The sequence below is a fragment of the Tauraco erythrolophus genome, chromosome 3, assembly GCF_009769465.1.
Source record: "Tauraco erythrolophus isolate bTauEry1 chromosome 3, bTauEry1.pri, whole genome shotgun sequence".
NCBI classification, from domain to species: Eukaryota; Metazoa; Chordata; class Aves; order Musophagiformes; family Musophagidae; genus Tauraco; species Tauraco erythrolophus.
This window is the reverse complement of record NC_141467.1, coordinates 48,388,095-48,403,100: the sequence shown is the minus strand read 5'-3', so window position 1 is coordinate 48,403,100 and position 15,006 is coordinate 48,388,095. Positions and strand designations below refer to the sequence as shown.

Genomic DNA, 15,006 nt, shown 5'->3' with positions numbered 1-15,006 from the left:
ATCCCTTTTGTCTCAGTTCATAAACCGGACAGTCCTTGGGTTTGCTGGTTCTTAGGTACTACAGTCACTCGCACTCAGACCTGAAATGGTTTCTACAGAGTTAGAAAGTGTGAAGCTCTATGTGGCCTCGATTTGTCTTTTTGTTGTGGGACAACATTTAGATGAGTTTAGTGCTGACTTAATCCTCTTATTAGCAAGAATTGGAAGTAATTATTTTTTCTGGGTAGTGTAGTGGTAGTGCCTTGTTCTGCTATGTGGGAGATTGAAGAGTTCACTCTTCAGGTCATATGAGCTTGGGCATTCAGTGTTGCAGTGTTAGTGTTTTTAATGCTCTCGAACATGGTTCTCTTTTATAGTTGATCAGACCTTGTGAAAATATCAGAGGTTTCTAAAATTAATTATTTCTTCTCCTTCTGGGAGGACATTATAGACGTGATGAATGAAATAAAGTATAATTTATTGCAGGAGATAATGACTAAAAATGAGGAAAAAAAAAGCAGTAGCTAACTACATTTAAAAATAGAAAGTTATTTATACTTGTAGCACAGTGAAAGCCTGTTGTGCAGACCGAATTTAACAAGCAGACCTGGGATTCAGCCTTGGCGCTGCTAACGACTGGAGGCGTTATTGATGTAGTGAACTAATTACCCGTGTGATGAAGTTGCCTGCTGGAGGTTTTTGACTGCTTCATCACCGTGGCACCTCCTACGGGTTAATTCATTGAGCAGCACAGGTAAGACCTCCAGATGGAGGTCCTGTTCTCTTTTCATCCAGGCACGAAGAGTTGTACTGACAGCAGTAACTAAATCGAGATGAATATTTCCCTGAATTATTGATCAAGTAGCTAGAGCTGTATCATAGCACTAAATGGTTTGGGATGCATCTGTAACAGTTCGTAGTCACTGCATGGGAAAATACATGCATAGTAATTTTTAAAAGTAAAACAAAATGAGCCTTTCTCACCTGAAGGAAAGCCCCCACACTAAATGCAGCAGAAAAACTGGAGATTTTATAAAGAAAAAAAAAAACAACAAGAAAAAAACCTAGGGTGTGGGAATTCTTCAATTAGCAGGCAGGGAAGGGGCTCAATAGCTGTTTGAATCCTTTATAGGTATAAAATTCTTTTGTGGCATTTGTTCTCAAATGTCTCAGTACACACATTAAAATTCAGAACATAAACAGCTCATTTAACTAGATGATAAACTATTTCACTTAAAATTTGTAAGGAAAAATACCATTTGTAAGATAGTCTAATAACAAATGGAACAAATACCAATGTGTCCTGTCTATTCATTGAAGAAGTAGAATGTAAACTTCGATATAGTCCCTCAAAATCTAGACTTTTGATGTATCGAGCAGAAATACATAAAGTCCATATTGACATTATTAGTTTTATGAAAATATATTAAGGTTGTGGAATCCTTTATACAGAAATGTTCAATGGGTTCCTTTTTGTTTGTTTTGTTTTTAAATTGTAATATATCTGAAAAGCCACTGAGACCAGCAAAGCTAATGCTGCCTTTGTTCTTTACTTAAAGCTAGAAGTGTGTTGTAAATAGTCTGGATTTCTCATCCAAGCTTAATATGCTGTTATCTAACAGGATGCACTAAGTGTTCTGTAACAACTGCAGAACTCATCAAGCAAATGGAAAGATTAGCCCTGAAATCAAGCTTCAAACTTTTATTTTCTCACAATCAATAGGCAAGTAATGCACGTTGGATTTATAATGATATTGAGATTGACTGCTTAAATCCTTTTTAAAGTTCAAAGCTGGAAACAGATTGTGTGTACAAGCAATCCACAGTAGTTTTTAAGTAGGGGCTTGTGATAAATAAGTGAAATTGGGTTTAACTGAAATAGCCCATCAGTCCCATATGGGCTTAACAGGAAGATTTCAGGCTCAAAAAGAGAGGTTTGGAGAAGCATCAAGCATTGGTTTCACATCACCTGAGATTGCTTTGTGGAGTCTGTCTTCTGGGAGACGTAAAGACAAGAGGCTCATTAAAAATGAGCAGCACCAGGGAGAATGATTGAGCTTCAAGTACACTTGTGGGTTTTAGCTTGAAGAGTTTAAAGGTGAAGATCCATTTTAAAAGCTCAACTGGCAGATGAGAAGAACGCTGTCAGGTTTCTCAATGAAATCTTCTTCTATATAGATAAATAGGATATTATAGTAGTTTTTTGACAACATAAAAAAAACCCTCAAACCAACAAAAAATTTACTTGGCTCAGAATGTCCTGATAATTGGATGAAATGATAGTTGATTTGATAAATCAGATTGTCTTCAGTCCTGCTGTCTGATAACGTGAAGCTGTATTAACTGTCGTAAAAGTTGTGGAAGCCAGGGAAGAAATGAGTCTTAGGGCTCACTTTGAGGATATTATACACTGCACTGGTAATCCAGCTGTGGTATCTTAAAGTTTGCCGTGGGCCTATGGTCTTAGATCTGACTTTTACCTATTCCAAGACTGAACTATTTTGCACTGTTGTACTTACTGACCTTAGAAAAATGTAATCATACTGAGCTTTAAAATCAGAGCTTAGCTTCTTATTTGCTTCCTATTCTGATAAAATCTGTGCTATTAATAGATACAGTTATAGTAGTTGTACTAATTTAAAATATCATGGGTTTTGATTATTCTATGACAGCATAAACATTATTGGTCGATGTCCATCCGTTTACCTAACACCGTAAGGCAAGGAATGAGCAACGGCGATGTTGACCTATGAAGTAACACTTCGGCTTGTTCAGTCAGAACAAGTGTTCTTTAACTCAATCTGAATTGAAAATTTATGTGATAAATGTGTTGAAGCAACATAGTCTTTTTCTCATAGTCTCATAGCATGAAATGCAGCTGAAGGCTGATTTGTTTTGTGAAAGCCGGTGTGACTCTTGGCACAACCGTAGACAAAAGCACAGTGGCTGCTTACTGTGTTGCTTATTCTTGCCTTTGTTCACCTCTGTTCATTCACGCACATCCATTACAACGTGGGGAAAACCTTTTTGGGGGATAATTGAATAGCACAGTTTCTAACTAAGAGTGAAGGTACTGGGTTTTAGTAATTTTAAGAGAAAAGTGCCATTTTTCAAAATTACCAAGAAGTACCGTAGTGAAAATTGGAGTACACTGGGATCAGGAACTTAATGGCTTTGTGAGTCAAATGGCTGGCGGTGCTGGCTGTGGGCAAGGTGGTTTGACTGTCTTTTGTTAGGCTGTGTTTCCCCAGAGCCCTAGGATAGATGTAGCATGAAAAGGTTTGCCCTCATGGCAAACTGAAAATCTAACATAGTATTTCCTGAACGAATGTTAGAGAAATGATCTGGTGTGGTCTCATAATCACAGTCTTGATGATTGTATGTTTCTTAGGTTAAAGTAAAGTGTCAGGGTGGGCAGACTCTTTATTTTGATGGATTTTGGCTCTGAGGCATGCATTTCAATCCCTTCCTCCCAGCTGGGAGGGAGCTAACTGACTATCCCCACCCTGTTTTCCTCTTCCTTCTGAACCGCATTTTATTTCATCTCAGATTTTCCAGTGTCTGTCTTTCTTGACTGTCACCTATGCAGTTTCTTATTGTTTCCCAGATGCCTTCCCCTGCTCGCCTCTCCCCTTCCCGGGACAAATCTTTCTGGGGCAGCTCTACTGTGCTGTATTTTAATGATATACGAAGATGGGATACTCAGGTTAGGTGACATAAAAAAGAATAAGCAGTTTTTAGGATAATCAGTTAAAAAATGGAATTAATATTAAGCTACTGAAAGCAGACAGCTGTGTCTTTTTTCCTTTGTTGAAATTTGCTATCTTCAACAGATCAACACAACTGCTTACATCCCTCATAAATACCATATTGAGAGATTAATGGTGGATGATTCCTGAGCTTAGCATTTGTCAGGGCAGCACTTTACCTAGGGAAACAATGTAGGATTTTGCCTCTAGGCCTTGATAGCTCTACAGGAGCAAATGAAACCAGCAAAAAAAAAGAAATTAAATGAATATTTTCTTACTGTGTTTAGATGTTTTTAATTCCAACTGCACATGCTTGGGCATATTTTGATGATAGCTCTCCTCAGTGAACTAAAAGAAGAAGTTAAGGTAAAGTTACAATAAAATCCAAGTGAGGAGAGGATAGAGGAAATTTACATAATAATTAAATTAATAAGGGCAGCTTCTGTTACCAACATAAGAAATCACAAATAGATGCTGAGTGGAAAGAGATACCTATGGTGTGCATTTTGTTGCTCAGCTGACAGAAGGGTGAAGTGCTGCAGACTACTGCTTCGAAGTCGCAACTGGCTAATGTATGGTCCGGGAGCTAGGCTGAAAATTACCCCATTTCTTTTCTTCCCTAGGAAAAAGTACAGAAAATATTATCATGTCTTTTACTGTAGTTTTTCGAAACTGAGGTGTCATTTTGAGTCCTTATTTAAGAGGTACTGCATGTTAACTTGTCAAAAGAAAGTATACCCAGTTATTACCTTCTGTATATATTACTGCCATATGTGTATATATATTTCCCACCCTCTCAGTATGTCCTTAGTAGTCTCCATTTTGAGTAAATGGGGAAAAAATACCTCTCCACATCTCTGTTCTGTAGCATCTGCTTGCTTTGCGAAGACGATTGAATGCTTTTATACATTTAATAAAGGGGTTTTGTGCACTCCTGGGTGGCAGCTATAAAAATAAATTAAGTGAATCCTATGATATAAACTATATGAAAGAGGTGTTCAGTTGCATTTTTGTTTTTCTCAGGAGGCTTATTCAACTGCCAGAATATCTTTTGAATTTTTAATTCTATTTTAAGTATGTTAAGAGAAGGTTCCTTTTTTAGTTATTTGTAGGTCAAAGCCTTATGTCAAAATGTTTCAGGCAGTTTATACAACAGAATTCTTCATTTTGAAGCACAGTTTTGTCATGTATTTGTGATAAACATGATGTAAACCATATAGGAAATCTGCCTTCTATGTATTCATTTTTGTAGTGGTTTTGACCGCAGTCCAGAATTTTGGCAGGCTGAGTCAGCTCCAAAACACATGTACGTCGCTCATCTCCCTTTTGCAACTAGTATGCCCAATGTCATCTTTTTGATAAGCTATATACATCTCTAGGTTAAAATACATGTTACAAATTAGACTTCTAGTTGTTCAAAAGTCAATCCAAAGTACTTATCATATGGAGATTTTTTTTCTTATAAGGCTTTCTTTCAAAAAAGTTATCGTAACAATATTTATTGCATTTATAAAGTGAATTCCCTTGAATCAAGCATTAAATTAATAACTGAAAAGGTACAACAGTATGTATATAAAAAGAAATTAAAATAATAAAAAAAACCCACACAAACCACCAAAACCCCTCCAGCCACTAGAATTTATCCGTAGCACCTATTTGCACAAGGTATGTCTCTTTTAGGATTAACTTGTGTTGGACTGGAAGAACAGCTAGTAGTTTTAATACCTAGCATGATATCCTTCCCTATTGCTAAAGCATAAAATCCGAATGACTTTTGCAAATATGCTTGTTTTAATACTACCTTTCAAAATAGGGTTTCCTAAATACATTTCTGCGTAATCCTATACTTTATTGGGTTGAACACTCGAGTATTTATTTTGGTAGACGTGTTCCAATTAATGGCAACTGCAGCAGGGATATAATTTGTGTATGTAAGCGTACATGTGCACTTGCTCATATAATCCATGCAATACTTTAAGAACAGCTATCACTAACGTTGCAAAATCAAACACCCTGACATTAAAAAATGCCAGAAATAAATTTGCTCACAGAATGTTAATGTGCACTTGTTTTCTCTTGGGCCTCATAAATATTCACTGATAAAAAAAATGGCACAAATGTATGGATATTATTTGCTTACACAAGATGGGTGATATTTATTTTAAGAGCCCTTATTCCATGTCTTGCCTTTTATCCTTGATGTGTGATGTCTGTTCCTGTGTCTTGATATTTAAAAGGAATTTAAATGCACAGTTTGAGAGGAAACTGTTCCTTTATTTTCAAGGCTTTTCGCTAAAGTTCAAGAACCTAAATTTTGGATTATTCTCAGTATCTATTAGGCAAGTGTAATTTTTTTAGAAAACATTTTATTTGCCTAAATGTGGGCAGGTTTCCAGGGAGGTTAGAGCTGACAGATGTCTTGCAGAAAATGCAACTTTGCTACAGTGTCCCATGTCACCAAAACTGAAACGTTTTTGGAGACATTTGTGTTGATTCAGTTTCTGTCAGGTAAGTGGAGGGAGAACAGAGAGAACAATTGTAAATGTTTTATGAACATGCAGTGAGCTTTTGATGTCTCATAAATAACAGCTTTAAATGTTTATCCAAAACAATTTTTTTTCTGTATACTGTCGTCGCCTGTGATACTGCTGCAATTGGATTTGTGAATTTGGAACTATCTAGCATTCTCATACCACCTTTTCCACATATCTTAGCACAGTTTTGTATCTTTTTCCATCTATTATTCTCCCTTACAACCAGAATTAATATCTGGCCTTTCTTAGTTGCGAAACACATCCTTTTACCTCATTGTCTTCTCTCTGGCTGATGAGATTTTTCCAGATAATTCTTCCATCCTCTACCTTTTTCAAAACCCTTTCTAAATACAGCCACAATCAGAGTTGATCTTTAATTGTAAAATCTGTTTCCTCTCGCTCTACTCCCTCACCCCCACGCATATGCAGACTTGACAAAACGTAGATGCTGTTTTTAAATTAGATCGACTTTATGCAGTACATGGGTTTTCAGACTCCCTGACCAGTAATCTAGATTACGGTATTGTTTTACAGCTCTGAATGCTTGCCTCTAGTATAAATCAAAAGCTTGGTATATTTTGAGAGAAAATAAATGTTCCATTTTAAAACAGACTACTCACTGTTGAAAGCTCACTTGTAAAGCCTGGATGAGAATTTTTGGTGTGTGTATGTTGCTGCAGATACGTGGCAGCTCTGCATGCACCTCGGAGGCACACGGAGAAGAGTTTCTTTTCCCAGCTGTCTCTGAGCTAGCATGTCTGGAAGGTCCTTTTAACATGTAATGCTGTATCACCTTTGAAAGGGCAAGTAGAGCCTTTTTGTACTGAGAATCTACAGAGAAAGCAGAAGCCAGGCAGGCCATTATGTCCAGTTTCTAATACGTTCTTTAAACCATCTATTTATGTAGCTGTAGTTAGTTTACTTGAATCTTTATTGACTCAAACATTTATTGATTTCAGAGAGGTGAACAGTTTTGTATTGAACATTTTTCGTCATCACCCTCTTTTTTGTAAAAGTTATACAGCAGACCAGACCTGTTGTATGGGTTTAGAGAGAGCATTTTATTTTTTTTTTAATGTTAAAAATTGTCCATTGATTCCCACTTTTGCTTTCTCTGTTAGCCAGTTTATAAATGAGAATGGCTTTTTATTTTCCACTTCATGACTTCTTACCTGCCCCCAAAGGCGTAGTTGTTTATTCTCTGATTTGATGATTTGTCAGCTTAGGGGCTCAGGATCCCATTTTCCTAGTGCTGTGTTTCTCAAATCATTTTCTAATTGTCATGAGAGTGTCAATAGGCTGATTGCCCCAAAATCTGAAACGTTAAAAATGTAAAAGGAAGCACCAGGCAGCACGGTAATGCTGCCTCATCGTCCTGAGCAGTCACCTTTGGGGATGAAAGCCGACTTATTCAGAGTCTAGTCAAGTTTAACAATTGCGGTTTGTCATAGTTTTCAGTTATTTCACTTTTCATTTGCTTTGGTACGTTGTGCTTGGCCCATTGCTGTTGGATGCAGGGACGTTCACGAGGACTGGAGGGAATGTGACTGGCTGAGGAATGGTGTATTCTTGGTTTGGGCAAAGACTCCTTTTTATAGACAGAAAGAAAAGGTCCTTTGCCCAATAGTACAGTAACCTTTCACTGCATTGTCAAAGCCCCCTTCTACCAGACGATCTAGACACCCAGCTTTCAGATATTCAGATACCAAAACCTTTATTTCTATTTCAAAGAATAGCTGCGTTGTACTTAGAGTTAGTCAACATAAATGCATTTCCACTACGAAACTGAACATACAGACAACAGCATTTAGAATACTTTTAAAATGAGATAGAGAAGAATACTAATAAATCGTGGTGTTTAGTAAACTCATCTTCTGGGTTCATCTGTTCTGCAGCAGAATTCATGGTACTATGACAGACCAAAAACCACAGGGTTTTGCTATAAAGAAAAAGTATATTTTATTCCAAAGCAGGTCCCTTGTATCAGTTCTAGTATGCACATATGTTTCCTGCCAATGCTAGCATTGATACTCATAAACATTACAAGTTTGGCAGCAAATTTTTGATAGAAAGTACATACTCATCTCAGATCTTTGCAGTATACCAGACCAACAAAAATAAAGCAATGTCCAGCGTAACTTGAACTTTTTTCTGTATTATTTTTTGTCACTTAGCTGATTGTCTTCTATTATCCTACTTTTTGATAAGGTGTTATTTGAGAATACTTCATAACAATTGTAGTTATAGACTGTAATACAGAATGCTTTGAATAAAACTTTATTCACATTAGGGAAGATATAATGTATTCTTCATCACATTTACTTTAATTGGTTCCTTTCATCTTAAATTATATTCCTTCTTTAAGGTCATAAATTCTTCAACATCTGAAGTAATTTAACCAAATAAAAATAGAAACATGCAAAAAGGACTACATTTGGACAATGACATAGTTATATTGAACTGGATTCTTGATGGTTAAACGGATAATTGCAGTTGAAAGAACCGTAGGCTGTAATAGACTGTGTTGCATCTTGTGCATTTGTCAATTCAATTCCTCTTAGGAATCCAAAAATATCTACAAAATGCAGCATAAGCCAAAGAATCTTAATGGGATATGTATCTCCTGTTTTACTTATAAATATTTCAGTCAGCATAGAATTCATCCTTTAAAATACAGTTTGGCTATCCAAACTGTAATGCCAGCGTAACAGGCAGGGAAGTTGATTTGCTTGATTAAACTATATAGAAGACAATATGTATTTTGATTGTTCTCATAAATTCTAATAGCAAAATTGGGCAGAATTTCTCATGTGTTCTAGTCGTTTATAAACAACTGCCTATCTTGGCAGTGGCTCCCGTTTCAAGACATTGCAACTGTGAGAGACATTAAAGACCACTGATAGTTTTTCAGATTTTACTAGCCCTTGTTTATATCATATGTGGATAACTTATTATGAAGTGGAAACCTTGTACAGTAAGAGCATCATGACTAGAAAATAGGCGAAGCACTGCAGAAGAAGGCAGAAAGGCCTTAGTAGATGCAAATGTAGGGTTTTGTCAAATGTCATGACCCTTTTCTAAAGAACTTCATCTTATTTGTAATACAGTCAGCTGTGAGGGTCGGAACTTCAGGGAGCGGGCATAAGCCATTAGGACTGTTGATGGCTCTTGATTTACAGTGATTGTTACTTGGCTAATTTGGTTAAGCTTTTTTTTGTTCTCCGGTAAGTTTTTCTGAGTTATTCTTAGTTCAGTCTATAAACTTGCCTATAGTAACACCTGTGTGTGCCATGTATGCTATTTTAATCTATGAAAGACTTTCCAAAAAGTCATGGCTGTGCAAAGCCTTAATTAGTATTCCTCTTATCCTTAGCGACTGGCTGTAGAAAGAAACATGACTTGGCATCTGTGCTGTTAAAGATCTTATGTATGCTGGTCGATTCTCTGGGTAGATGGCTGTACATTATGATTACTCGTAGTAATACTTGCTACAGTTTGGTTTTTAATTGTGGGTGGAAGTGACTTAGGAATAGAAGGAGTTCAAAAGTTCCTTTTAAACTCTTCCTAGAGTAGATGTGAAGACTAGATACCCATTTTGAGGAATTTATAAGACAGTAAATTCACAAGGTTTGAAGGATGTAAATGGCAAAGATAAAAGGGAAAAAGAGGAAGAAATCTTGACAGAGTGATTTAGCTATAGACTCGCAAGAGAAATGAAGAAAAACAAGCAGTGAGAAACGTTCCTGTTTTGACAGACAAATGGTCTAGGCAAGTCGAACTGTCGTTCTATTTATCCACATTTTTGACATCTTCCTAACTAGTGAGAAGAGGAGAAGCCTTTACTAACTGTCTGGAATCACAAACTCTTCCCTTTTTTTCCAGTACTGGACATTTTGCAGCGCTTGGCTGCACCTCTGAGTTTGAGCAAGAAAACACCTTAAATTTTTTGATGTTTTCTTATCACTAGAGATATGTATGACGTAATGAGATGTGGGAGCTGTTCCGTACATTCATTAGTCCTGTGTTTGAATTGTAAACCCTGATTTATGCCAGGTTTTATTTGAGTGTATATTTTTTGCCAAGTTTGACTACATTGCATGCTGCGTAACTCAATACTAGGACATAAATTTAAGCATCATTTGCAATACCTTTGCAAGGAAACTGTCTTTTGCTTCACCGGTGGTTTGGCTTTTTAAATTTTTTATAAAAAAGCACAAATAGGTCTGTGAAAGTTGATGTTTTGCTTTTGTGCCTGAAACTTAGCTCGTGGCACATTTTATGAAGTTTGAAGCAATATTTATGCAAGTACTAGGACAAATGTGTAAATGGCTGCCTAATTTTCTAAGCCTTCCCACTGGAAATGTTGCAGATGTTATTTGATGTACTTTGTATAAACCTCTTGTATTTCTGAATTTGTTTAACTTTAGAAGAGTGATCGTTTATACGTGTTGTTTTTGTTGAGATGAAATATTAGAGTTTGGAGTTTCAAGTTCTTTAATGAGTTTTCTGTTCCCACTGGATTATCTAATTGAATCTTGTGCACGTACAATTGCACAGAAAGATGCAGTGTCCAGAGGTGCCAATTTCCCTGATACACCTAGAGCTAACAAACACTTCCTGTAGAAAGATATTTCAGAACAGAGAACAGTATAGGATGACCTTTATGTATGGGCAGGGCAAACATGATACGTCTATAAGGACCAATGGCACTGTAAGAAAACAAAATATGAAATTATTTGGTGGTTGCATATGAAATTAATTTCTGTTGAAGATTATATGCTTTCAAAGAGCTTGTCATGAATCTCAAATATAACCTGGACTAGTTATTAGGAAGGCTGGACATCATTTAGGTGGAGCTTGTCAGATATAATGAAATTTTGTCTTCTACAATTGATAAGGTATTCTGTAATGCCATTTATAACATTCTAGGAAAATTTAGATTTTTAAAGTCTCTTTTTAAAGCTAGATTTTGTCTGTTTCCTCTCTTAATACAGTTTGGCAAGGCTAAGCCTGCTGTTCCTATGGACAGATAACAAAGATGATGAATAGCCCTAAAGTTTAGTTTTGTTTGAACAGCTGCAGAATTTACTTTAATGTGGATTGAAAAATCTGTGACTAGAGTTATATTTGTTTTACTGAATAGGAAAGATGTCATTCTTCACTGGAGTGAAACATCAGACATCAAAGAAAACAGAGATTTGGAACTCTGTGTTAGTCTCCTGTTAGAAGAGAATAATGTAAAAAATCTGGAAAAGTTTCCTCTGTACCAAAGGGAAAAAGCAAAGCTTTTCCGTTTTGTTGTGGATAATGTTAGATTCCATTCTTATAAATTCGTGACATTGGATTTTTCCCTGCCCCAGTTTGGAATAGTGTAAGCTTTTATAACATGTTATTACCTTCTAAATTACTTAGAATGGGAAAAAGAGAGGAAATAATACTGTTTTCTTTCAGAGAGTTTGAGGCTATGCATAGATTGGCATTTGGAGATAGATGTGCTGTATTGTACCAGAGGTGTTGATCCCACAAACAGCCAGGCTGATACCTGTTTGCAGTGCAGCATCCCTGGGAGCATCTAGGCCTTCCCTTACTTGGAAAACAAATGGACCTATGTTGGACCTGTGTTCCCAGACTTACAGTTTTCTTTTAAAATGTAGGTTCTCGGGCATGGAATAGTTTGTTTTTCCTGAAGAATGCTAATTGTTCAATCTTCTGATGTTCTGAGTTTTACTGCTTTTTCTTTTGCTGGTTTGTTTTTCATACCTGATGATTGTGTGGTAGGAGAAAATTTGTTTGCAGTTCTAAATCTGCTCTTTTACCCTTGGGATTTGTTTTCATGACAAGAAGGCTTTATGCCCTCTCAGAAAGTGATGGTTGATAAATATATAATCATTTGTAATAAAAGATGTTTAAAAATTACACAGCCTGTGTTGAATCATGTTGGAGTTGTTAAGATTAGAGATTCATAATCTGTTCTCTGCATGCCTTGTTTAATTTTTATCTTTGTGTTTATTTTACAGGGTGCTGTACTTTTGATGAGCCTCTTAGTTCCTGTGGCTATAGTCAGTCAGATGATGATGATCTTAACTGGGATCAGGTGAACGCACCGATAAAGCCCTCCTCAGGTCAAGGGATGCCATCTGGTTCGTCTTTTATTTTGCTTTGTTTCTCTTTGATATAAGCTTGTGTGTTTATTCAACATTTCTTGACAGTACTGTTGTTACAATGCTTTGTCTAAAACTGTTTGTTAATTGCAATACTCAGATCATCCAGGTGATTTTTATGAGGGATATTTTGCAAATCAAAGGTTTTCTTTTGATGTGAGGGGAACATAAAGGTTAGAAAGTAGAAATAGAAACTTGGTGTCATCAGAGAAGACAGAAGGAAAGCAGAATGATGGCATGAAAAAGAATATGAAGCAGTACTAGAAACAGGCAGACAGGGCTACTCAGGAAGACTCAAAGAAAGAGGGAACAGTAAGAGATAAAACAGATGGCCTTAGGCATTTTCATTGAAAGAGATATTAATCAAAATCTGTTTTGAAAAGAAATGGAGAGTTGAAAAGAGGTGAGAGAAAAAGGAAAGTATCCTGAAACAAAGGGCCTCAATGATATTACGCTTGTTGTGTTTAAAAGACTGTTGTGATACTGTTATTTAACGCACTTGTGCGCTGCATGCAGTTGGACTAATTCCATAGCAACAATCCTTGCGTTCTCTTGAACTGTAAACTTACTCTGGTAATACAGGAATTCCTTTACTACTTCACCCACACAAATATGTAAAATCTGACCGTTGGTTTTAAAATACTCACTAGCCTAAAATGTATCAATCATTTTTTTTTCGTGATTTTATCTAGGCATGTTAAGAGTTCTCCTAATGAACTGATCTCCATCTCCTGGGGGTTAATTGCCTGCAGCCCAGCTGAGCATCTTCTTTGGCTTTTAAAGACTTGAGTTTCCCGTGACTATTGTCACCTAAAAGTGGACAAAAACACCCCACAACTTATAAAGTTGCTTCTTTTTCTTCTTCTGCATTAGCCTTATAATTTAATAAAATAGATATATCCAGAATGCTTAAAAACATTGCAAATGGATGTGCTGGTGTTTCACACTAATTTCAGTTAGTTCTTCAGAACATCCATAATGTACTTTGGTGTTGATGTAAAATCCTTTTGATAGTTGTCTTTCGTAATAAAGTGTTGCTCCTTTATTTTGGGTAAGGTAATTAGCAGGTGGGGGATGTGAATCTTCAGAAGTGACCATATAGACAAAACCTGAACGTATGGAGTCATCACTAGTGCACTAATAAATGCTCTAAAGCATGACATGCACTAATCAGCCCTAGGTATCATTCACTTGTGAAAATGCTCTCAGTGGTCTTCACTATAGATTCATCAGTTTCCATGTGTTGTGGGCAACATTGTATCCGAGGTTGATGGTTGAACTGAAGTGCTTTTTGCTTCACCACTTGGTTTCCTCTGGCAAAGGTAGGACTTCCACCTTCAAGATGAATGTTCAGTTTCCCTGAGTCCCAGCACTTGGATCGTCATGCGAGATTGAGTTTGTCATCCCAGATAAAGGAGGTTCTTGCACATTCCTTTTTAAACTGGCTCTTGTCCAGTGGTCTTGGCACACGCTGCTAAAAATTTTCTGGACTGTTTCATTAATGCTTAATACTGTTTCTCAAGTTGGAGCTAACACACATAGTTTGTCAGTCATCTTGGCTGGCAGTACAAGCTATATGTTCTTTTTCTCAATCACGCCACTGGAAATTCTGTTCCAAATTTCATTCATTACTCTTCTCATTTGGATTTTGTGGAAGCGATTTCCAATACATGTTGTTCAGTCTTCTTGGCAGATAGAAGAGGTTCAAATCTATGTTCTTTTCTGTGATGACCGTTGACTTGAAGATTTTTTTGTTTTGTTTCGTTTTCCCAGATGCAAGGTTCCAGACTAAGAAGGGACTGCTATTTTTATGGAGGGAAAATGCTATCTGTGTAATTTTATTTATCAGATGTCATATGACTTGTTTCTTATTTATCTTCCTGCCTTTTTATCAGAAGACTAAAATAATGTTCTGATAATCAAGTAAAATGATATTATATTTGCAAATAAATTATATTTAGAGTTTAGGGAGTTTTACTTCTGCCCCTAAAGGAAGTGCAATGTGCTTTGGGAGTCTTGGTCAGAAGATGAATGAGTTAGTCTGAGGAGGGTTATGGATATTAGTGCCTTAAAAGGTCAAAAACCCCTTTGAGAGGGAAAGAAATGCTCATTTTTTGCAAATGAGAAGCAGTGTGTCTAAGGGCACGATTCAGTCAAGTGGAATCTATTTTTTCCTCATCATTTCTTCTAGGCAGTTTTTTCCTGTTCTTGTTCAAATCATCATCTTAATGATTTTAATTAGTTTTCAGTTAGCCTTAACCAGAGAGTTATGTGATACACTTAAAAAATGATTTCAAGTAGGTTGTCAGCAGTTTCTGAGCCACATATTTTAGAAAAAATAACTTCAGATGATAATGAATAGAACATCTTAGATTAATGGTTTGTGGGGAATTCTTGGCTTGAAAGCAAAATACTTTATGCAACAATGTTGTAACACTAGACTGAAACAAGAACTCTCCGTTTAGTAGTCCCTTGTCAGTAGAAAAAATTAATGCAGATAACATTCCTAATTTCAGGCAATATGCTCCAGTGGGTGAGTTGATGTCAATATATAATATTTTGTATAATTTGGTGGCAGTCAGG

General features: G+C 36.4%; 1 protein-coding gene across 1 annotated transcript in view; it reads left to right on the top strand.

The window, feature by feature from the left end:
- The first annotated feature begins 12,278 nt into the window (after nt 1-12,278).
- The window catches only part of PTPRM (protein tyrosine phosphatase receptor type M), a 388,464-nt gene continuing 385,736 nt past the window's right edge, over nt 12,279-15,006 (top strand). Inside the window, 1 exon segment of the mRNA XM_086609296.1 lies at nt 12,279-12,402. Within this exon segment, the coding sequence (XP_086465422.1) occupies nt 12,393-12,402 (10 nt within the window). The 5' untranslated portion in view covers nt 12,279-12,392.